Source organism: Hetaerina americana, unplaced genomic scaffold, assembly GCF_022747635.1.
Source record: "Hetaerina americana unplaced genomic scaffold, ioHetAmer1.1.p SCAF_7, whole genome shotgun sequence".
NCBI lineage: Eukaryota > Metazoa > Arthropoda > Insecta > Odonata > Calopterygidae > Hetaerina > Hetaerina americana.
In genome coordinates, this window is record NW_027287316.1 from 26,492,358 (window position 1) to 26,516,413 (window position 24,056).

General features: G+C 40.6%; 1 protein-coding gene across 1 annotated transcript in view; it reads right to left on the reverse strand.

Annotated features, from left to right (window-relative positions):
• Positions 1–23,725, reverse strand: part of LOC139696595 (mucin-2) — a 35,012-nt gene extending 11,287 nt beyond the window's left edge. Inside the window, exons 1-7 of the mRNA XM_071595399.1 lie at positions 23,698–23,725; positions 18,307–18,833; positions 16,597–17,306; positions 13,585–15,867; positions 9,306–9,741; positions 8,761–8,831; positions 4,432–4,694 (exon numbers count right to left, since the gene is read on the reverse strand). Of these exons, the coding sequence (XP_071451500.1) occupies positions 4,432–4,694; positions 8,761–8,831; positions 9,306–9,741; positions 13,585–15,867; positions 16,597–17,306; positions 18,307–18,833; positions 23,698–23,725 (4,318 nt within the window). The remainder of the gene's footprint in view (positions 1–4,431; positions 4,695–8,760; positions 8,832–9,305; positions 9,742–13,584; positions 15,868–16,596; positions 17,307–18,306; positions 18,834–23,697) is intronic.
• Positions 23,726–24,056: the final 331 nt, after the last annotated feature.

Sequence of the window (24,056 nt, forward strand, 5' to 3'; positions counted from 1 at the left end):
GAAGGATGGTTTCTCGCAGCTTGACTCTCCTTTCTCTTCCCAGTCTACCTTTCCATTTCTCGAACGATGAGTCCTAAAACTTGGTCGTCGAGGCTGGATGATAATCGGACATTTAAAGGCTTTATTAAGGTGTGGGTGTGGAGAGGAACGAAAAAAATAAAACGAAAAGAAAGGAACATAAACGAACCAGTGCATAGTAGAGGAAGACATAATATTGCTTGAGGAAATTAGGAGGCAGATATAATGGATGCAGGAGATACCGATAGACAATAGAATATTTAGGACTCTTATGAATAAAGGGGAGAAAATTGGGTGAGCGAGGTATAAGGAGAAGCATATTAGTTACGTGAGTGAAATGAAGGGAGTTGGATAGTACGTCTAGTTAACATAATGGTTACTATAATTGGCAGGTCTACGGTGTTGTATATCGTATCAGGCGGTGATAGAAGTGTGGCAGTGCCTACTCTCAGGCTCAACCATAAAACGTACCTTGACCGGCAAACTTCTGTAAACAGAAACCGTCAGAACATTCACCCACCATTTTTTTCCTTCAATCTTCTACTAGGGGTAATTTAAAATATTCCATAAGAGTTTTTCCCCTCATTCTAAGCAGCGTTGTCAACAGGCTTCCTTCGTATTGCACGCGATAAATGAGCCTGATTCATTAGGACTTCCGATCCGAGAAAATGTTCATCTCCGATCCTCGTCACTTTCTTCCTCAAAACTTACAGCCGTCTCGCCTGCATGGCAGAATCCTTTGTTCGCTTCACCTTGTCTGCGACAGCTCTCCGAAGAGAAAAACGGAAAGGAAGGGATAAAAATAGCCACTAGGATTCTGGACCCGGTTATCCCGACCCTCCTCCATCGCCATCGCCACCGCCCCCATCTCCCCTCTCCAACCCTCTCCACCCAAACCCATCCTCACCCTCACTGGAGCAACAATGCCATCTTCAAAAGCACATGCCCACTCCCCCCAACCCCTTCCATCCACGGCACCTTCGTCACTCGCACCACGCCCTCCTTCCCTGCACCACCCTCCCTCCTCCCACCCCCAGTGCCAAAAGACCGGCGGAGACCCCTTCCCGGTGATCCCCCCCTCCTCCCCCGGCAAAAGACGCAACGGAGACGGTGGGGAAAGGGGCGGGAGCTGCTCCCCTCAAGGACGACGGCTGCCATGGAGATCCCGCTGCTGGAGGACGCTCTGCGGAACGGGATCCCTCCCCCCACCTCCCCACTCCAGCCTCCCCTTCATGCAGCGAGACTATAGCGAAAGGGGCGGGGAGTGGCCACCGGGTGCTTGAGTCCCTCCCCCACCCCCATTGAGCCCCTCCCTCAACGGTTCCCCATCCCCCACCCTCCATCTCCCAATTCTATCCCCTCCTCCGGGAAAACACAAAGGGAAATCCAAGGGTGGAGTGAAATCGAAAAAAAATAAAACTGACCAAAAAAATGTATTTCGAAATTCTAAAATTTTCGTCCTGGAGGTGGAAATTACATCGCACTCGACGTCACCTACACCAATGATTCATAATCTTAGGGTTGGTACGTGACGTTTACTTTGCTCTCATTGCCACTGCTCTTCTCCCTCCGTCAAACGATTTGCTTCGACGTAGTTTTTTCCGGTTAATTCTTTCCACAAGCGGAATTCGTCCTTGGCCTTCCTCTACAGCTATTATCTCCCATGGTGCCTTCTAAAATACGTCCTTCGATAAACTGTAGCGCCTTAGGTCTTGTCTCATTATTTTTTCCCTTTTCCTTCTTCTTTGACACCTTATGTTGGCATTAAATTGAATTATTTACTTGCTTCTTTCATCAGGATACGATTTTTAAGATGCCCTAACACGTGTAAATATCAATTTTATATTTCCAGACATTTTTGATTTAATTAATTTACCGTAATGAAAGTGAATGTAACGGATAAAATATATTATTAACTGTAAATTTGACCAGAGGCTGATGGAAAGAAACACAATTTTAACCTTAATAGCGTCAGAAACCTATGTTGTGTATACTAATGTTTTTTTAGAAGAATGGGGATTTCAATGGGAGAATCAGTCACATTTTAAAATCTTTTAACATATTCATGGTTGATGATATGAAAATTTATTCACTTAAATTAAGGAAAGGTATTTTCAAAGACTAAATGATGATTCTCAAAAGTACAGTACAGGAAAATTATACTCTTAATATAAGAGGTTGGAGCATCGCAAATGGATTTTTTCTAAGGGTGGATGATTCAACGAGGATTAATCATGCCGAGGATGGTCTTGAAGACTTCTTGGGTGGACGTTAAAGTCCTCAAACCCCGATGGAATGGCGCAAAAAAAATACAAAAAAGAACAATGGTCGGACTGACTGAAGCTCAATGAGAAGCAAGTACATAGTAGCATTTCCCAAGGTAAAAAAGATCCAAGTTTCCAAATGAGATTTGAATGCCGACTCCCGACATTCCGACGTAAGCGAACGCCATCGCTCAATCCTTTTCGAGGTAATCTCTCCGCCATCGTGTCCCGGAGGAGAGAGGACTCACCTCATATGAATATCAAATTTGTTTTGGTGACGAAAATTGATACGCGGAGGAGTTGAGTAACTATATTGCGGTTCAGTTTGTCATCATAATTATTCATGACTCACGAAGGAGCGCTACTTCGAGGATTAATCTTGGCTTGGATGCAGCAATGGTATCGCACAGACTTTTTTGCTTGTGATGACAGGCTTCGTTTCTCTTTTTCTCCAGTTCAAATTTTACATTTGATTCCGCTTTGCCATAATATATATTCCTCGAAATTTGAAACTATTCCTACTATTTCGAAACAGAATGGAGGACACCTTCCTAAGGCTTTGGTAACCGATAGTCCAATGTAAGTACACTCTGTGCATTCAAGGCATCCGAATGCTATCAATAGTTGTCTATTGCCACAAACATCTGGGAAATTAAGCACAACAAAAATACACGCATTGAGAGAATCTGGTTTCGGTATATTCTCAGACAAAGCAAGATCTTTCTTAAAAACAAATCTTCTCACTAACAACTATTCATTATCTCCAATACGTAACTCGACTTCATTTTTTTCATAATCTCCAATAAGGTGGATGGCGGCTCTTTTCACAACAACAGCTGAATATAATACCAACACCTTTACCTTTATGTTAAACCTTGAAAACAGCTTCGAGAGCTTTTTGGCACGAGGTGTTAGGATACCTCCTTTTGTAGTGCGAACTCAAGTGAGTTTGAATTGTTGAAAATAGGAATGTCAGGCTACGATTTCGCTCTTTGATCACTGCTTTTGGAGTGCTTAATCTTATTTACTTAAGTGTTTGAGGGAAGAAGGATAATTTAAATATATCCTTACCGGAGTGTTATTCTCATATTTTGCCCTGGTTGTCTAAAGCAGTCTACTATATAAAATGTGAAGACCTAATGATTTCTTCTTGTTACGCAAACTCGTTTATTAGCTAAAATCCTTGAATCTCCCCTTCTCTATTCATTTTTGACGGAGGTTCCTTTGTGAAATTAATCCACTACTTTGGGGACTGGATCATGGGAGAATATAGTATTCCAAATATCTATATGCACTTCCATACGTAACATACTATTACGCATATCACCAGATTATTTGTATCAAAGCGTAGCTATAAACTTTAGTGATTCATTTAGAATTGTAAGAATCAGGAGACGGATCAAAATTCTCAAGTGTATAGATAACGTGCATGTCTTTGTCAAAACTCAATTCTGACAGCAGTGGGACTAGATTCTAGACCATGCACTCCAATTATAATGACGCAAATAAATTTAAATCTGAAGTAATTTCAAACATGACGATGTACTTTTGAAATATCATCGAAAAATTAGCCTTGTACACATTATTATCCTTTATTATTCATTTCTGTTGATGGGCACAAATTGCTATGTTTCTGGACAATAATCCATTGATTTATCCTTTCCTTTTTTTCAAACGAAATGAATGCTCGAAAATCTTCTTGTATTCAATTGCTTCAATTGTGAGCCAATGTCTAAATATTATTACATTATTTTACCTTTTTTATTAAATAATAAGGAAGGAAGTTTTAATTTATGTAATATTTCCTCTTCAGCTACAATCTGTGGTTGTACAAAAAATATGCTTTTCACTTTTACGTGGTTTTTGATACCTTGCTACTTTGCTACGTGCTACCTTGTAGGTATCACAGTCTTTCCGATTATACTCATTATGCTCCAGAGGCCACGGTCCTCGAGCGATAAATATATTTCTTCATTATTTAACTTCTTATTAAACCACTAGTCATGTTATAATGTTAAGGCACTTAAAGGCAGACCCGCATATCCTTTTAATATTTGCGCCCAGTACAGAATGCGCGAAGCTAGAAGATACCGTCGTAACCCCCATTTTCAACAGTGCCACGTTGAGTGGTGGCCAGGTAGTTCCTTACCCTTGAAATCCGTGAACTCGGGGTCGACGAGGAATCCGCCCAGTCTCTTCACCTCCATCTCCTGGGGTCTCCGCCGGGCGTCCAGCGTGGGGTCGCCGACGGAGCGGCCCTGCGCGGCGGTGGCTTCGGTGGTCGCGGCGGGCAGCGGGATCTTCTCTCCCTTGCCCAGAGCGTCGTTGAAGAGTCGCTTCAGCTCGGCTGTGTCCACCCTACGAGCCACCTCTTTCAGCTCCACCACGTAGTCCACCACCACACTGCCCTCCCTGTGCGGAGAGGGAATGTTATTTCCTCCATCTGAGAGAGTCGGGGAAGGCATGGTTGGTTCGAAGGGGGGATAGGGAGAGTTATTCTAGATCTAGATAAATACCCCGCAATCCACCAAAAAGATCGGTGGCATGGGGTGCAAATACAAGGTGTAAAGGGTAAAGGATAAGGGAGAGGTAGGGTGTTTAAAGGGCGAGGGAAAGGGGAGAAATATCCATTTAAAATCCATGAAAAGACGTGCATGGTGGTACCCACATATATATGTGCACGTCAGCGGAAAACTTAGTTTAATACATGCTTTAATTTTACTCGCTGTAGAATTTCTCAGGTCTGTTAAATAGGAGGGAATAAAAATGAACACCAGACAATAATACGATAGACCTCCATCATTCTAGGACATGTCATGCAAAACTGGAAAGCAAGAAGGGGAGAATTCTATTACCCCCCGGGGCCATACAACTTGAAGTCCCCAACCCTGACACCGCAGTTAAAAAATATGCCACCCAGGTGTTGGCAGTGGACCACGTGAGGGATCACCCTCGCGGAGGGAGATGAGGAGTGGATGGGATAGCTTGCAAATACAACAAAAGACGATTAGGGAGTATTTTGACCTACACAACGTTAGATATATTTCATTCTACTCGGTCATACGGTAAGGGATTTGCATACAAAATATCAGAAAACAGTATTCAATGCATGCCTAACAAGTAAAAATATTTATTTCCCAGACGTTGCGGGTGAAAAGTGGCGTCCTTGTTAGCTCTAACCCTACAGTTACAATCCCATATTGTTCGTGGTAATGAGTCCTTGAGTATATTTCTCGAATTTTATATTGATGATCCAAGCGACGAATGTGAGTTGGATTGCGAATCATTAACGAGACCTCGGCGCTGAAACAAGCGGCTCTGAATTTAACTTAATACGATAAGTTCACCTAGCATTAAATTGTCTTTGTTATAATGATGCTAACTCAACTCTAGAAGCACTTCTGCGACGCTTTTTGCGTTGGCGTAACAGTTTTTTTATGAATCGGGCCGCCCGATCATTCTTAATTTCCCAAATTTCCCTTTCTTCCGTCAGATCATGTACACTTCATGCATAGCCTAAAACAAGGCCTCAAAAGAGCATGGCACAGATTTGGCATATGAGGGGACTCTATGATTAATCGGAGTCGCCCGCTGTCTGCGCAATAGAACTGGTCAAAGGAAGTCGCCGAGTATGACCAATTTTGCCATTTCTTCTGACGGATGGTGGTTTATGGCACAGGGAGTATTCCCCACGCAATACACCTGCGAATCAAGGTGAACGTCTTTTCACATGAGTCAGTCCTGCACGTTCGGATACCCGAAATTGAAAGGGAGATTTCATGAAGAGAAAAAAAAGAGAGAAATTCAAAGGTGACAAAAGGCTATCTTCAGAAAGGGGAACACAAAACGAAGTAGCGGATTGTTTTAGAATAAATAAAAATGTATTTAGAAAAACTCAATAAGATTAGCTTTTATCTCGGAATGCACTAAAAAGTTGAAATTTTTCTTCATTAGCTGAAATATTTCATGCGCCAACTACTTCTACTACTAAAGAGCCGAGGTAGTTTTTAATGACATGTCAATAGTAAATACCATAACTTCTAAGACTCTAGTAAGCTAATGATGGTGTCTGATATGAAATACTATTAGTTAAGGAAAGAACATAAACCACTTTCGCTTTCACTTTTATTCACGCGTAAAAAATGTTTCTGCGATCAAAGAAAATTGTTTTCAACCTTGTAGTGCATATTGAAATATAAAATTATTTCAAAGGTTTAAAAAAATATTTTTACTTTATACTGCCAGCTTAAGCTTCTATTCTTATTCTCTCCTCGATTTTTGCTCTAGCATTCTTATCACCTTACGACTTACGTACTACAATTCTCATCCCTCCCGAAAATGTATTTTCTTTGTGAAATTCGAACCTTGGCTACTCAACCCCTCATGATTTAACCCATGTTGGAGCTGGAGCAATAGCAATAAATTGTACTAAAGTAATAGTTTTGACAACATCACATATGCATCACCAATCACTATTATGGTGCAACAATTACTATACTTTTACTTATTTTAAATTGCTATAACAATGCAAATATTTAGGCATTTATTTAACTAGGGATCTTGGGTGGGGAGTTCAAGTAGATAATTTGACACGGAAGGCATTTAAAGTATTGCATTGGGTGATGAGAAATTTAAAAGGAAGTAGCGTAGCCACAAAAGAAAAAGCATATAAGGTACTAGTTATCCCTATCCTTGAATACTCCTCCAAAGTATGGGATCCATATGAGGTGGGACATATTAAAAAGATACAAAAAGTTCAAAGAAAGGCAGCAAGATATGTACTCGGAAGGTACAAAAGAACAGATAGTGTCACAGAAATGCTAGATATACTGAAATGGGAGAGTTTGAAAAATAGAAGAAAAAGGAGTAGGTTAGGCGCGATGTATAGAATTGTTAAAAAGGACGAAGCGTGGGAAGATTTATGGCAAGGGATAGAAAAGCCTAACTTTAAGGGAAAAACGACCATAGCCTCAAAATAAAAATAAGGACTCAAAAAACAAATAAGAAAAAATACTCTTTTTTAAATATAACTATAATTGATTGGAACCAGCTGCCTGGAGGTTTGTTTGAGCCCTTTCCATCCAATTTTAGAAGTTTTAAGTTTAAATGTAAAGCAGCCACTGGGTAATAAACTTCATTGTAGTGTTGAAAATATTGTTTGTATGTGATGTGGACGGCATTTTGTATGTGATGTGGAAGTTTGTTTGCATGTGATGTGGAAGTGTCATTGAATGTAAAAATATTTTGTCTCTTATCTGTTTTTAAATGTGTACGTATGTAATTTGCGTTGTAAGAGTTATCTTTGACCAAACTTGACCGTTGCCACCAGGAAAATCGCCTAATTGCAACGTAATTGTGTAAATAAATAAATAATAAAATATTTCCGTGTTAGTTTTCACATAATTTTATGAAATTTTGTTGAAGTTCATTGTTCCCTAAAAAGGAATTGCTTGTCATTTCTTTTTACCATATTTTGATTATCCACACTTATTGCTTAAGAAACTGGTCCAATTCAACTGGAGCTGGAACTTTCTGATAATATTAAAATTCAAAATGGGGGAAATCAACATTAATTTAAACTCAACTCCCCAGGAATTTTCCGTACTGCTTGCGTTATCTATTGATATGAATATCCACGGGGGTGGGGCCAAGAAGAGGGAGATTTCAACTCAACTTGCTGAGGATATTGTATTTTAATTAAGCCTATGTTAAGTATGCGAATTTTTAAATCGATTGAATAGTGGGAGGTGTAGAAATAAACGATTTTAAATTTTACATGCAAGAAAGGAAAATAAAAATGCGGTGAAAACGGTCAGGATTTTTAAGTTTTAGATTATCAAAAGCTTTTTCTGATTTTTCAAAGGAATTTATTTAAAATGCATAATTATAACTACATTAATTAAGTAAACAAATAGAAGTTATACTGAATGAGGAAGGTGATCAAAATCTATACTAATAAGTGTGGTTACGAGTAGGATTGGAAAGATCATGAGATAAATGAAATCATGGAGGAAGGTCTGCGCTGCTTCAGTCGATTTGGACAGGTAGACCTATAAGTATGCAGTTGTGACTGAACAAATTTGCTAGCCGAACTTTGTACTTCCGTTTTAAATGACATGAAGGGTTCGCCCATCTTTGTTTTAGACATACGTACATGTTTATCAAATAATAATGGGCTAACACCAGTTAGACTACAAATACAAAATAAATGGACGAGAATGATTTCATAGAGCCAAACGCGAACATGATTTTTGTTTAGTGGAAATTAGATGGAAAACATGATCACCCTCAATCAGGAATGGAACTCTCGTTACAAGGAGGCATACAGGTTACAAGGTAATCACATAAATGTTCAGGTGTGAAACGTATGAATCTTAATGACCGATAATGAGCTGAGAATTTCCAGATAAAATAAGAATACTTTGACAATATATCCCGACTGGTTTTAAAAATAATAAGCCAATACCAAAAGACTTACCTGAAACCATCGATTCGAACCCTCTTGTACCACTTTCGCAAGCCTTCCGAACTGCTGTAAACGGCTTCCAACTGAAATAAATGTATACAACTTAAGTTCACGCTCAATGCGCCAAGTCTAAGAACCATTTTCATGCAAGTTTGTGGGGTTGTCATTGAAATTCAACTTTTACAGAAGTGATGAAAATTAATATTTCTAGTGTCAACGTTGGGAATAAAAAAAAGGCGCTACACTAGTGTGTATAAAAATAAAATAAGATTGTGTTCTTCCATTCGGTTTAGGTGTTTTAATTAATGCACAGATAACATACGATATTTAAAGTAGCCATGTAATCGGATCGGATATGTGTGCTGGAAGAAAATTATACCCCCGGAAAATGAGCCGGAGGCTGGGTGGGAAGTTAACGACCCTCGAGGAAAAGTTTTCACTGATCTTTCACTGATCATGCTGACACCCTCTCGCACGGAATCCGGTGCTTGAGCCCACTCGATACTGTAACGGGAAGACCCCTAGGAAATGCCACACAACACCGTCACTTCTCTTACCTCGTTTGCAACGGCGTTGGCCAAATCCTTCCACTCATGAGTTAGGTGGTTCATCAGCTCCGGCCTCCAGGTAGCCTGCACCCCGCCGGAGGTGCCGTTGCCCCCAACGCTCCCGCCCACCAGTTTGATGAGGCCGATCAGTTCGCAGCGTTCCCAGCACACGCCAGGCGTCGTCGGCTCCGTGGTCGTGGTAGTGGTCGTGGTGATGTCCTCGGCTGCTTCGTCCACCGCTGACGGTGACTCCCCAGAGGGTCCGCCCTCGCCGACCGATGATGACGAGGCAGAACCGCGCGGCTTCAGTGTTGAAGGGGGGTCAGTGGCGGCGGCGTTGGCAGCCGCGACGGCTGCAGCGGCTTTCCGGGCCTGCTCCAAGATCCTCTCGACAGATATGGGAGTGGTTGAGGATGTCGGCCAGCCGGTGAATTCCGTGGTCGCCCTTTTGGTTCGAGGGGAACGAGAGAGATATCATATAGAGGAGCAACCTTCAAGACCGGTATCTTTGTCTTAAAGTTAATGGGTTAAAAATAATCTCAGTAATCAACCCGAAGGTTTGTTAGGTGTGCATAGAGCTCATCTAATGCTGAGCCGAACGACCTCTGTAATTTACAAGTTTTTGCTGACAATGCAGTCATATGTGTATAGGGAAATATCCAGTCCGTGATACTATCCTACTTGGGAGTATAACCAAGGATATGTCTTAGGGAAAATACATTCGAGACATTTGTGGAATGGTAAATAAAAAGTTAGGATTCATAAAAAGGATACTTGGGAATTGTAATGAGAGGGTCAAGGAGCTTTCTTATTTCACGTTAGTTAGGCCTCATCTTGAGTCTACTGCGGGTATATGGGATCCTCTCGAGGTAGTCTTGGTTTTGGAACTACGTACGTTCTACGAGTGGAACGTAGGCGGCAGTGAACAAGGCAGCAGTGTCCCGACACTATTGTAAGAATTAGGATGGTTGACCGTAGGTTTAAATACAGGTTAAATTTACTGTGCAAATTTGAGTCAGGTTACTAATATGAGGATATAAGAACTTGAGCTCTAGGGCCTGGTAAATTAATAAGATAAAATGAAAACTCCTATAGCCGTAATAAGTTGTTGCGGCTAGAGGAGTTTTCATTTTATTTTATTATCTGAGGACGTTAAAGACATTTTACAGGCCTCGACTTACTATGGTGGATCAGATAACCAACGTAAAATCAGGGAGATTTACTGTAGAACGGATAGATTTAAAATGTCATTTTTCCTCTTACCATTAGATATCAAAATAGATATGACATAAATCGCGTGGGAGATAATTAGAATTGGCAGTGGATATATTTTGTCCATATCCTACAAGTTATTTAATATATATGTATATAATATATATAATATATATATAATATATATAAATATTTAATATATATTATATATATAATATATACATAATAATATAATTTTATTTATTTAATATACCCATCTTTTTAACAGTTCTACCACATGATTAGAATATATGTATCCTGTTATTGAATATTGTTGCGTATACGTACTATCTTTCTGTGATTAACTCTTTTCGAGGGCATGATCAAACTAATATATGTGTAGAGGTGACAGGGATGATTGGGATTGCGCATGCAAGTCTAGTGACCTAACACCCTCCACCACACGCCCTTTCAGCGGCTTGCGGGATAATATGTAGATGTAGATGCTTTCCTTAATGAGTAGAGGGGCTAGTTTCATTCCCTGGGCCTACAGTGGTTTCCCATGAAAAGCTGATGCCCAATAATTCACAAAGATGAGGTCAAAAGCTGATGGTTTCCAGATGTATCAATCGGAAACAACACCAGATAGATACGTAAGGGTAAATTTAAATCAATTTGTTATCATAAAGGTCGACTATGATTTTTAAGTTTTTAGTATATGACTTTTGAGTGCATCACTGCTGTGGTTTGGTGCCGCGGGGGTATTGGCGAGTGACTTCATAGCCTCGCCCCCACTTTAGGGAGTGTCCGAAGGTTTTAAAGAGTCGTCGCCAAAAGTGTTGTGGCGAGCGCCTTCCCATTGTTTTATCGTTCACGAAGTACCTTTGCTTGTCAGTCGAGTGGACGCCTCGTAAACTCGTTTTCACTTTCCGATCCTCCCGTATCGGAGAGTGCTTCTAAAAAGGACTGTCACTCCCACCGGACTAGGAGACAACTTACAACCTCCTTTCGACGCCCTTTACACTGTCGCAGGCCGAAATACTCCTCATTCCCTCTCGAGTGAAAATTCGGTTTAAAAAAATGGCATTAATTTACTGTTTCTATCTTAAATTATTTTCCGGTATAAATTACTGGCTTTTTGAACTAGTGCTGCTATCTTTAAGGTTTTCAACACATCATATAGGCACTATAAATATATCATGTTTAACATAGAGCAAAATAATGAATAACGACGAGTTTGGAAGAAGAAATCTTTGGGTCGAAAATAAAGCTAGAAAAGGATCTAAAACTACTCAATAGCATTACTCAAAGAGTAGTTCATTTATAATTTTTATTTTCCTTTTAACAATTTTCCTTTCAACATTTTGTAGTCCTTCCTTATAAGATGTGAAGTATGCTCAGTTTAGTATCCAAATCTTTAAATTCAGATTAAGAATGGTACATTAATTATTACTTCAATAGCTCTATGCATAGTTTTTCCTGACCAATGATATCATTACTATGTCCATCGCAAACTTCTAGTTCCATACGTGAATACTTCTTTTTTGACATTTTGGCTTTCTGGAAAGGTGAAACTGAGCTTCTTGCGGCCTTTTTTAAGAATGACGATATGAAATCATTTTTCCTTAAGCCGTAAAAGGTTTTTCTTAATCGAAATCGGGAAAATATATTTCAAATAGTCATTTTGGCTTTCTATTGTAAGTATTCTTGCTATAATTATATTTATAGAAATAATTATTCCGTATTTTTGTAACAATGGACAAATAAGATTAAGACTTTGTCCTCACTGTAAACGAAAAATTAATCGGTGAATACCAGGCATCACCCGCAGTTGTTTGAAAGTAGCGGGGACTGCTTGAAGTCGTATGTTAAAAAGTATATTTTATATTTTACTCGGATAACTTCAAAAAGAAAGTTGCTGCTTTCTTCATAATCACCATTAATTCATGCCATCGTCACATTTAACCTCGGCTCCCTCTAAATGTGGCGATGTTTGCAAGATTCTACCCTTTTAGCTTGGTTCAACGGTAAATGCATTGAGATTTTGTCTTGTCTCCATTGTAAATTAGCAAACGCAACTATTAATACGACTGCTATGCAATAATTTTGCGCATTCTACGGATAACAAAACTGTTTACCCGCAAAATTCTCCCTAATACATGTAATAATTGATTCATGCAAATAATACATGTAAAATGACAGCTCATATGAAGCTTCACAGTCGTTGGTTCCTCTAGGCAACTAGGTTGGTGCCTAGGTTCTCGCTATCTGCTAACAACGACAACTGTATGTGCTCTGTAGTTATCCTGATGGTCGCTATTAGACAATTAACGTGATTCTGTTCTTTAGCATTCTTTCATTAGTATATTTATCTGAATATTGATCGACTGTCCGCCAGCTTTCTAATGCTCCTTAATACCCTATTGTCTGGGAGCTCTTCCGTATCACAAGCATCCTTTGCTTATCGTAAGCACTTTCCCCTTATCTTCCTTGCGAGGCTTTCCCTTTTATTACACTCCCTTTCATTATACTTTCATTGTCCATGTATTTCTAACAAAGTCTTGTCTTTTTAATGTTTACACGGAATGCTTGTCGACGCATTATTTATAGCAAATTTTATTAGTTGTACCTGGTAAGCAAACATGGACACACTCACCAATTCCAGGGTTGCCTACTTGGTTTTAAATCGTAGTTATTTATTTTTAATGGTGATTTTAATTCATATACTCATCTAAATACTTAAATTTCTCGGATAATTAAGAACATAATGTCGCACGTAGTGTAAAGATAGTTATAAAATATTTTAATAATGAAACCCTCTCCCTTAATTCAAAGTCGGAGAGGAATGAATTCACTTCTAAATATTAATTCATTCTCAATTAGAACGAGCGGAAGGACATTTTACATAAAATATTGCATTTTGGATCAGAGGCATGGAGTCTCTTAGGCAAGAACTAAACTATATTGTGATTAGGCACGTATGACAACATAACATAAAACTTTGCTTCAAGTTGTTGTGCCAATTGAAACTAGTGAACATCAGGTTTATAGTCAGGTATTCCAATATTTCACAATCCGCAAATCGTTGCCCACTTACCGCGTTGGCCAACCCTTCATTATTTTCGGCTTCGGTGGACCGTTGTTGGCTGGCCTCGGTGTTGTCTTCCTAGGGGGTTTTCTTCCTCCCGGCCGGCTGGGAAACACCACCCGAGTATGCCCTGAATCTTCGCTTTCCTGCGGTGCACTGGGGACCGTGGAATTTGCGTCCGATGTGGTATTTCCTGCAGCCGCCGCATTATAACCGGGGGGTAGCAAGGAGGATACGTTCACCTTCGTGATACTTCCCAACGTATCCTCTTCTTTCGGGGGCTTGTAGCCGGCGGGTAACAATGAAGTCAGGTCAACACCTTTTGGTCTCAAGGATGTCGATCGGTTCTTTTGCGGCGTCTCCTCAGGAGGTTTATAACCCTTGGGTAACAGAGAGGACAGGTCCACAGAGGACTCCTTCTTCTCTTGGTAACCGGAGGGAAGGAGCGAAGTCACGTCCGCGAACTTTATTTTCGACAGGATCGATTCCAGCCCACTGGATTTCTGTGTTGTGGTAGTCGATGGGGTAGTGGGGTTGCCTGGGCTGAAACTGGAGGAATTTTTCAGAGATGGACGGAATATCGGCCCAGTTTGGGCTTTCTCCTGAGCCTTCGATGGATTGTATCCCGGGGGAAGTAGGGACTTAATATCGTCAAAGACGACGTGCTTTCCTTGGAGGGTTGCCGTCGCTCCCTTGCCCGGGGTCTCCGTCGTCGAGGTGGGTGGAGTAGTGGAAGTGGTGCTGGGGGACTCGGTCGTGGGGCCCGGTCGCTTCTTGAACCCCCTCGGCTTGAAGCCCGCGGGCAAGAGCCCCGACAGGTCATCCTCGAACTTGACCGAATCCAGTATGGAGGGCCTCCTAGCACCGCCGATCTTCCTGGGCGTGGGAGTGCGTGCAGTGGAAGGCGCATGGGTTGTCGTACTGGTGCGCCTGTTAGACGGTGAGAACTTCCGAATGAAGACGGGAACGGAGGAAGTCGTGGACGGTGAAGCCGGTGAAGGCGTCACGGAAGTCGACTCGGTGGTGGACGCCGTGGTCGTGCTCTCAGCGGTCGAACTCTCGAGAGACTCGTGTGTCATTCCTCGGATTCCAAGCGGTCTTAGGTTACTTCTGAAGCCTCCAGTCAGCAGGCCGGTTGACAGTTCGGATTGAACCCGGTCTAGTTTGTCGATTATGCTCTCAGTTGAGGAGGGTGTGGAAGATGAAGTGGGAGTGGACTCGGACGGAGGAAGCGGAGTCGTTGGAGGTCTCGTGGTGCTCGTCACACTATTGTGATCTCCTAGAGAGGAATGCGGCCGTCTGGCACCGGAGACACTCCTGCTCGTCTGCACGGAAGCGACGATGACCCATCCTTCGGTTGTTGGCACCTCCGGGGGAGGTGGTGGTGTGGCTGCCACTATGCTTTTGGTCGTTACCACAGAAATTACAGGTTGAGGTGGTGGTGTCGCCTGCGGTGGTGAAGACGAAGCGGCTGCCAAAGAAACACCTCTGCTGACCGAGACTGAAACTGTTTCAGTCTCTTCAGTAATTCCAGTGTCATCAACATTTGGAGCTTTCGTGGTGTCTGTGACATCAATGTCAGCACTGTCCACGAAGCCCTTGAAATTTTCCTGGGATACTAATTGCCCACTAGGTTTCATGGTGATTACGTGATATCCCTCTCCTTTGTCCTCCGTCGCAGGTCTTTCATCTTCGGAGAGGTTCTCTGCATGCGTCTCATTACCTTGCTGGTCATTTTCCTCGTGCCAGGGTACAGGGTCTTCAGCCTCTTCGTCGTGTTCTTCCTGACTATGGTGATCCCCACCGTCATGTTCGTGGGAGAAGCTGCCGTCATAATCTTCCTCGTGTTCAGGGACATGATCCTCTTCGCTGGAGACTTCAGCACTGGGCTCGTGTTCAGAGACATCAATGCTCTCATCGTGATCGGGGATTTCGACGCCTGGTTGTTGATGTGTGCCCTCGACTCCTTCAACGTGCTCCTCTTCTGCACCGATCGACTCGGCGTCGTAGTTGTCCGGGGGAAGAGTGGTGATGATGGGCGCGGGTGTCGTGGTTGTAGTTGTGGTAGTCGTGGTGGTAGGTGGTTCTGTTTCTACTTCCTCTGTCGTCGTGGAGGTGGATATTGCTCCGAACGCGACGTTCTGAGGCCTCACCCTCTTCTGGGGAGAGAACCTCCCCCTGGGACGGAATGTACTGGGAGAGACGGCGGATAGTGTGTCTTCGGTCGAAGAGACAGTCTGCTTGGGGCGGATCCTCCTAACTCCTCCGCCCTTGTACCTCCTTCCGCCGGGACTGAAATTAGGAAGAAGGGCAAAAAATGTAAACTTATGATTCATTCAAATGAATGTGTGCCATTATAACAGAAAATCAAATCAATAATCCTATCGCTAGCATTTCACTAGCATGACAGGTATAAAACATCCTAAATTTTCCAAATTAATGGCGAAAAAGGTAACAGCGCATTATTTATTCAATGGCAGGCTTTAGGTAACTTTCCTCGAAACATTTTTCTCAAACTTTTGCTGGTAAAATTAACTCCCTAAAATAATAATCTATACATTAGTTCTATCATTTTTATGAATTAGGAGATATGTAAGGCATATATTTTTATCTATCTTAATTATTCATCACCAAAATTGTCACTTTTAATTACTAGAAATCAGCATACAATGGAGTCTTTGAATTTAAACCGAGACATCTAATTCTTTAAATAATTGTGGTAAGCCTCTATTATCTTACTATAGTCATTGCTCTTGCTCAATACTGGATGAAAATCGGGTCACAAGAGCTACCCCTTCCCGTAGAAAATATGTCGGAAAGCAAGAGTAAATTCACATTACAAACACCAAGTATAAACTTTACGTATCTCATCAAAACAATAATTTTGGATGGTGCTATTTTTACCACTAAACAACTGCATTGTACAGTTATTTCATGCTCAACACGAGTTAAACCTGCTAATCATGGTTAACAACGCGTATATGTAGAGATAAACCCATCAATCTCTTATGCATGGCTTACCCATATCTTGGCCTCTCCGTCACCGAGTCTTCCTTCGTCACACCCTCCAACCTCCCTCGGCCACCTTCCGGCCCATTTCTCCCTTCCACCTCGGCCACTGCCCTCACGTGGTCCCCGCCCCGCACCGGAGTCAGCCGATTCCCTGTGGTCCCCGGCTGGGCCCTATTGCCTGGCTTTTTCCTCAACTCCCCCTCACCCCTTCCCCTGCCTCTGGTCACCCCCTTTTCCCTATTCGATTCCTCCGGCCTCCTGCTCTTCTCCACACTGCCGCCCTCCTCCTCCTCCGCGTCCAGGTTCTGGTCCACGACGGTAGGTGGGCCCGCGGCGTCCTCCTCCGGTTTCGCGGGGTAACCGAGCAGGAGTCTCGGGTCGCGATCCTGCGGCGTCACGGGCAGGGAGGGAACCCTCGTCCTCACGGGGATCCTCGGCTGCTCAGGCGGGGTAGGGAGGACGGAGAAACCTGAAGGGATATGCGGGATGAGAGCTACCACCTCCCCGTCGCCCTCATCGACGCTAGGGCTCAGCGGGATAACGGGCGAGGGCCTTGGGATGGGCGAGGACGCTGGTTGTGGGGTATTCTGCTGTTGCTGCTGGGTTCTCTGCGGAGTGCCTCGAGAGGGCAGGGCAAATCCCCTTGGGGGATCGGGCGTGGGCCGCTGAACTAAACCACTGTCCGTGAAAGTGTATTGGAGTTTTCCAGATCTTGGGTCCTTTTCGAAAAGAAAAAAATCCGTTAGGCTAATCAAGTGTCAATTTATCAATTTATAGTGGACTCATAGAGCACATTTGAAATAGCAGATCCATAGAGCATTATAAAAAATTAAAAACGAACTAAACCTCTTTACACAATTTGACATGTTAGTTTTCAATGCATAGGAAAAAATATCAAGGCAAAAATAGCCATATTGTGATCAGAGCAAACTGCATATTTAAGCATGACATGACTCTTTCAAAAATATGTCAACTCTGGATGCCATTTTTGCAATAAAAGAAAGTTTTAAGGAATCTTATTCCATAATGCCACTGATGCGCTAAAAGGTCATTATCATTTCGACATTGCACTGATTTTCTGAAGAAATTATTGATTTTACAATAAAAAATTCTTTTATATTATTTAGTACTTATTCCTATACGCGGCATATTTATTGCCATTACCAATACTTTGAACTTGTCGATTGTTTAAACAGCGTTAAAATGTCAATTGTTAATTGATGTCCACTCATTTGTGATACTCCATAATTTATAAGGTTGACATTTATTTTCGGGAGCAATCATTAGGCTGGTCTAATTCAGCAACATGTGCATATTTCCTTCAACCTCTGGTTCAAAAATTTTATCAATGAATTCTGGAATAAACGATCAACGGATTTAAAGTCAAGCCACACGATCCGAAATTCGGACTTATCTACATTCAATTTCTTGTTCGAAATTGCGAATTTATGGTTTTATTTGTTTTTCACTGTAAATTAAAAGAATTAGAGTGGTGAAGGAATACAATTACTATGAAAGGAGAAATTACTATGAGACATTTCCATTGGGAGCGCGAATCAAATTGCATTTTTCTTACACTGACTCATTTTATGTGACTTATGAAGCCTCGAGGATATTTAAGACAAATTTATCGCATGTTAGTTGAATAAAAATTGTAGCTAATCAGAAAATGAAAGCTTCAACAACAGTACTAAGTCTATTAAATGAGGAAATTCTCACTTGGGTTATGATCCCGGCACCAAATCCTCTGCCGGACGTCGGATTGGCTGTCAACTGTGATCCGGTCTGCGAAATGAAAGGGAACCCTTGCGATGTGAACCCAACTCCGGCGACTGATTGCGGAGACCTCTGGTCCTGGTCATCGCGGAACGAGGGGAATCCGATAGTGGGATGCTGGATTTGATACTGCGGCTGGTATGTGGGCTGCTGTTGGAACGCGGGCGGCTGCCTATGGAACTGCTGTTGTTGCTGCTGTGACTGCGGCTGTCTCTGCAGCGAGGGAGCAGGTGTCGAGAAACCTTGTTGGTACGGGATCAGCCGATAGGGTGAAGGTGACTTCTCCGCTGCGGTACCATGGGATCGCGGGGGCGTTTGGAACGAGAGGGGCTCCCCCGATTGGTCGAATGGGTCGAACGAGTGCTGGAATCGGTGGGGTTGCTGCGGCTGGAGAGTCGGGTCTGCATTTGCCGAGTGTAGCCGGAACGGGATGTAGGTATTGGGGTAAAATACTCCCGGCTGCTGGACCCCTACAGATGAAAGGAAAGGAAAAGAGAATACTGTTAATTATACGGCTCACAAAGTTTTATACATGAGCACATTTCGTTCCGCAAGACTTTGCTCTTCAAATTATCGATGGGTGTAAATTATATCTACTGAAAACTGTGACCCTGTTGCCTCAATTACATTTACAATTGTTGGCCCGAGATGAAATTTAGGAACATGCAATCAGGGTAAAGGATACCATTAATTTTGTATTATTGTCGATACCATGTTCGTGAATTCAATTGTATGTAATGATGAAGCGAAAAGAGCCTATAAACATTTTGCGAAATATTTTTTTTGGGAAAAACAGCAGTAAAAACTCCGTAGAATGGTTGTCTCTATCTCTTTTATTCGTTCTCTCCTCAGCTGACCTCTGCTGCAGTTTTCTTTAGCCATAACAAATCATTTCTACGCGATGTATGCTAGATTTATTCATAGAAAGTATAGATAATAAACCATAATAAATGGCTTAATAGAGATTTTATGTCATAAAAAATTCCATACACGAAGGGCTTGTAATTCAAATAAAACAATACTATCTAATGCAGGGTATTTTTGCTTGCAAATATAAATAGAGAATTTACCCTAAAAAGCCATTCGTCACGTAAAATTACATTAATAATATAATTGTGAGATTTTCTATTAACACCCTAGTACGCGTAATACCATATGACTAAGCCGAGGGGAGCGATGAGGCGGATTTTCATGTAGTTCAATGCACCTCAAGGAAGAATAAAATAATATTAATTTTTTCACTTGGTTTATTCTCGTTGATAATGAATAATGGAGAAAAGGGTATCAGAGAGTAATATTAGGGTTCCAAAACAAAAGTATATCGGATTTATCCTCCTTATAAATTATTGGAACCCCCTACAAGTAAAAAACCCTTTTCCGTTCCATTAATAACATTTATAATGACTCTTCCATCAAAATTTGCAAATAAAGACGTTCCTTATTTTTAGGCAAATACTTAAGGAGTTATGCAGTGACTAATGCTAATATCTAACACCTAATGGTCTCCAGCAATGAAATTTTCCCTCTTCGAAGGAGCCGCCTCAACTTGCAACCTCAAAGTAAATCGCAAAAATACAGAAACTTAACGAAAACAAAATTTTAAAAACAAATAAAATAAAAAAATTATCAATAATACAGACAGATTTTTATGAGTTTTTATCGTTTTAGAGATAGCATTAAATAGGCGATATTACATGTATACGAGTCCGTTTATCGTTTTTCGTCTCCAATCCTGATACCGAATTTTTATTCCTTTTATCTTCATGGAAAAATCATATATCAATGATCAATGTGTATAGAAAACTCATCCAAAAACTTATTATCCGAATCATTTGTTTCTTCTCACCACAGAAGCCACGCGCAGAATTTTTCGATATTATTGATACACATGGAAGGGATTAGGGAAATCGCTAATTCCCTACCCTTAATGCATTATTTAAAGTTGCTAATGCCTATAAGAAAAACAAAGGACAAAATTTTAATATGTTCAACTGCAGGATCTAATCGCCCAATTACTTAACTTACGCTTAGAAAGAATCCAAGGTTTAGTGCTAACTAACGTAACTCTTACTGCTGGCAGGATGTATGTTCATATCTCTGTTTACTCACCTTGCAACTGGGTGACAATTATTTCGGAGCTGATTATAGTTGGACAAGGAATTTAAAATGTGGGAGGAGATGAAATTTACAAACACCAGGTCAAAGTCCTTTACCTGAAAATGTCCACCAGTGTTTAGGTGCGGCGTAAAATTCGCTCAAAGTGGAATAAATTATGCATCTCCTGAACTCTCAGCTATTGATACTCAAATAACCAAACTAGTTGAAATGTTGGGCGAATATTGAGTAATGGATATTAACCACAACAAATTTGCACTAATTAATGGCTAAAACCATAACTGAGCGAATGGCGCAAGGGTGTACAAACTCGGCCAGTTGTAAATTTTCTAAATAATTCGGTGAAAATCCAAAAAAAATTTGGGACAGCACAAAAATTATAAATATTAATCAAGTCTTCGTTAGCTTGCAAAGCCACAAATTAGGTGCCTTCAGTCTTACGAAGATAGTATCTCAAAAATAATATAGGGATCGATACTAGGCAAGATAAAATGATTTACTCCCAACACTGAAGAAATCATCATAGGAATTCGAACTTTGAAGCACAGAATGAACAAATTTTCCTCTTGGCCTCACAGACAAATAAAAACACATGGTTTTTATTAGCTAAATCTGCAAGTATTTCCTGTTCAAATTATGACCTTCGAAATTTTTACCGCTTCACTTCTCTCCGGCTCTACCGTTTAATGGATCTGTAGATTAGATGAACCTTTTTTTGGTATTTTTCGTGAATATAACAAGGCGCAACGGTATTTTCCCTAGGATATTATTCACTCCTATCAATTCGCTAAAAAAATTCGCAAGTAGTTTATTCACCCACAACGCTCCACAAAATAAGCATGCGGCCTCGGTGTTAGCAAATTCTCTACTCTCACTGGGGCGGAAAACCAGCCTTAATTTCATTTTTACTCATCCAGGTTTTCAAATTAACTAATAAGGCAATGCAAATCACTCGTGATGTCAGCACACTTTATCCCAACATTTATCACTTCGCGAATAAACATTTGATAAAACGACTACCATCGTATACATGTTTACTATGCTATCAAATGGAATTTTACTATTACTTCAATATTCAAGTCCTGGTTGAGACAAGTGTAATGTTCCAAGAATAATTGGAAGTTTAAATGGAATAATTTTAATCATGAGGTCACTCACACTAAATTTGTTCTAAGAAATTTTTTTAAAGCGTATTGAATTGCCCAAAAATTTCATTACAAAATCGTGGGTTTACAAAAAATGCTGAGTATCTCGTACCTCCACCTTGGTGTACACACACAATTACTATACATGAGGGAAAAATAAGAAATAAGCGTTAATCAATAAAAATCAATATTCATTGGAATAATTTATATCATTTATTGAAGTTTGATAATAAAAGCAATTCTATGATCATTACTTACTTTGGAAAGGAAGAAAAAAGCTTTCACATATAACGATTGAAGTCTGTTTTGACTGCGCGTTTGTTAAACACTAATATAGATCTCATATTTGATCGGTAACTTGAGATGCTACTTTAATTTTGTGAAATAAAAGTCAAGAAATGAGAGCAATAGAATTAATAAAATATTTTCAAATTTACAACGTCTCATGTTCAATTCTTATGGATTTTTTCGACCCATCGAAAATAAGATGTCCATATAAGACAAAGGAAATCCACGGGATGGAATCGTGTTCCGTCAATAGAGAGGAAAAACGATTTTTAAATTCGAAGATTTCAATGCTCGCGGGCGCCATAAATTTTCACGCCGAAGCGAAGCGTCAATTTTTTGCAGTAAATTAGTCCTCCAAAATGTATCTATCCAGCTGTTTCCAATCGGCGGCATGATAATGTTAGAGATGCACAGAGTTTATTCGCTTCATCTTCACCTACCCGGCTATTTGTCTAATCGGTCAGCATGCGCTGGGATAGATTTATTGCAAAGGAGCTCTTCGGGTTAACATGGCCTCCAGCCGAGATATGGATTGTTTTTAAATTAGGGCTCGGAAACAGTGCAAGAAACTGCTCAAAGAGGAAACCTATTCCAAGGATACTGTTTTTTTCTGCACTGTTCAAAGTTGCATTTTTGTAAAGGTTACGTAAGGAATTATTTAATCCTAACGATTCCGTATATGTGAGCGGTGTTGAGAGAAATATGCGCCAAAAAAGTGCACAGGGTCGATCGTTATTATTTTCATAAAAAAAACTATATTGATTGAAATAAAATTAGCTCTCACAAGAGGTGAGAAATTGCAGAGAAAATAATAAATTACTTTTAAAAAGTCGATGGAAAATAAAAAAAACACTTCAAGGAATTCATCGAACATTATTCTATAAAAATGATCGATAACTATTTACAATTACAGCAAACATCTTGAATGGGAACGTGTTGACTCATAAACAAATAAGTAAACTTGAGAAATATGTCGAATACAAACTGTCATCAATACTTTACTATGACCCAAGATTTCATATTATTTATAACAAATTATCCCATAATTTCAGAAATGAAAATAATCTTTTACACAAAAATCGAAACTAGACAGTGATCATCTGAATGTTTTTCTCTACACTACTTTGAATATACCACTAAGGATTTCGAGTGTCTACATAGAGATATTATTATAACTGAGTATGCCCAATTGAATAAGTAATGGCATACATACAGGTAAAGCAAATTTTAAGGTACAGTTACCTCAAAACACTATCTACATCCTATCAGCTTTTTTGATGGCAAATCGACAAGAAGTGTGACATACGGCATTGGAATATTTGAAATACCTAAACAAACGGATTTAATTGGTTTTTAGATTAAGGAAAACAGGAAACTAGTCATCAAGAAAATTCATAATTCTTGCCAATGACTTTCTGATAATAATCTCTTCAATTTCAGACCCATTCAATTTTTATTGATGTCAGATACTTATTAGTGTCAGGATGAAAGTCATATATATTTTAATTGATCAAAATCCTATCCCGGGCGTAAAAAACGTAATCATGGTAGGTCCTTACTTGCCTACTTTTAGAGGAATATTAAATTATTTGGGATCATTCCATGGACCCTTCTTGGGAGTTTAATTTGTGACATCTGCCAGGCACACAAATCTTTTTTTGACTCCCACATTTTGAGAGAATGCCACGGAGGTGCTGGTAGTCAAACAGCCACGGCCAAAAGAACTGGACTTCGACCATAGTGTTCTCTCGCCGGACCTCCGGAATCCGGAAATTCGTAGACTTGCCAAGAACCCATGATGGATCCGGCGCCATGTTTTCGTACCCAAAACACCAAATCACCTGCGTGTCAGTTTTGTCCTTTCACGCACGAGGAGGGAAGGAATGGAAAATATTTAGCTGGGGGCAGTTTAGGATATGGCCTGCCAGGAATAGGTTTCGCCTACGCATCGCCTTTTACTTTCCAGAAGCCATAAATTTGCTCCGGGTAACCAATAGAGTCGAATGAGTCAGAAGACGTAAGCGTCTGTTTCTCAAGCTCTCGGACAATGAGCCCCCTAAAAGCACACGGCGTGAAGAAATGAGTCCTTTCTTTTCCATACCTTCGAAAATAGCCATCAAGAAATTTCAGCATATGAACTTGAAA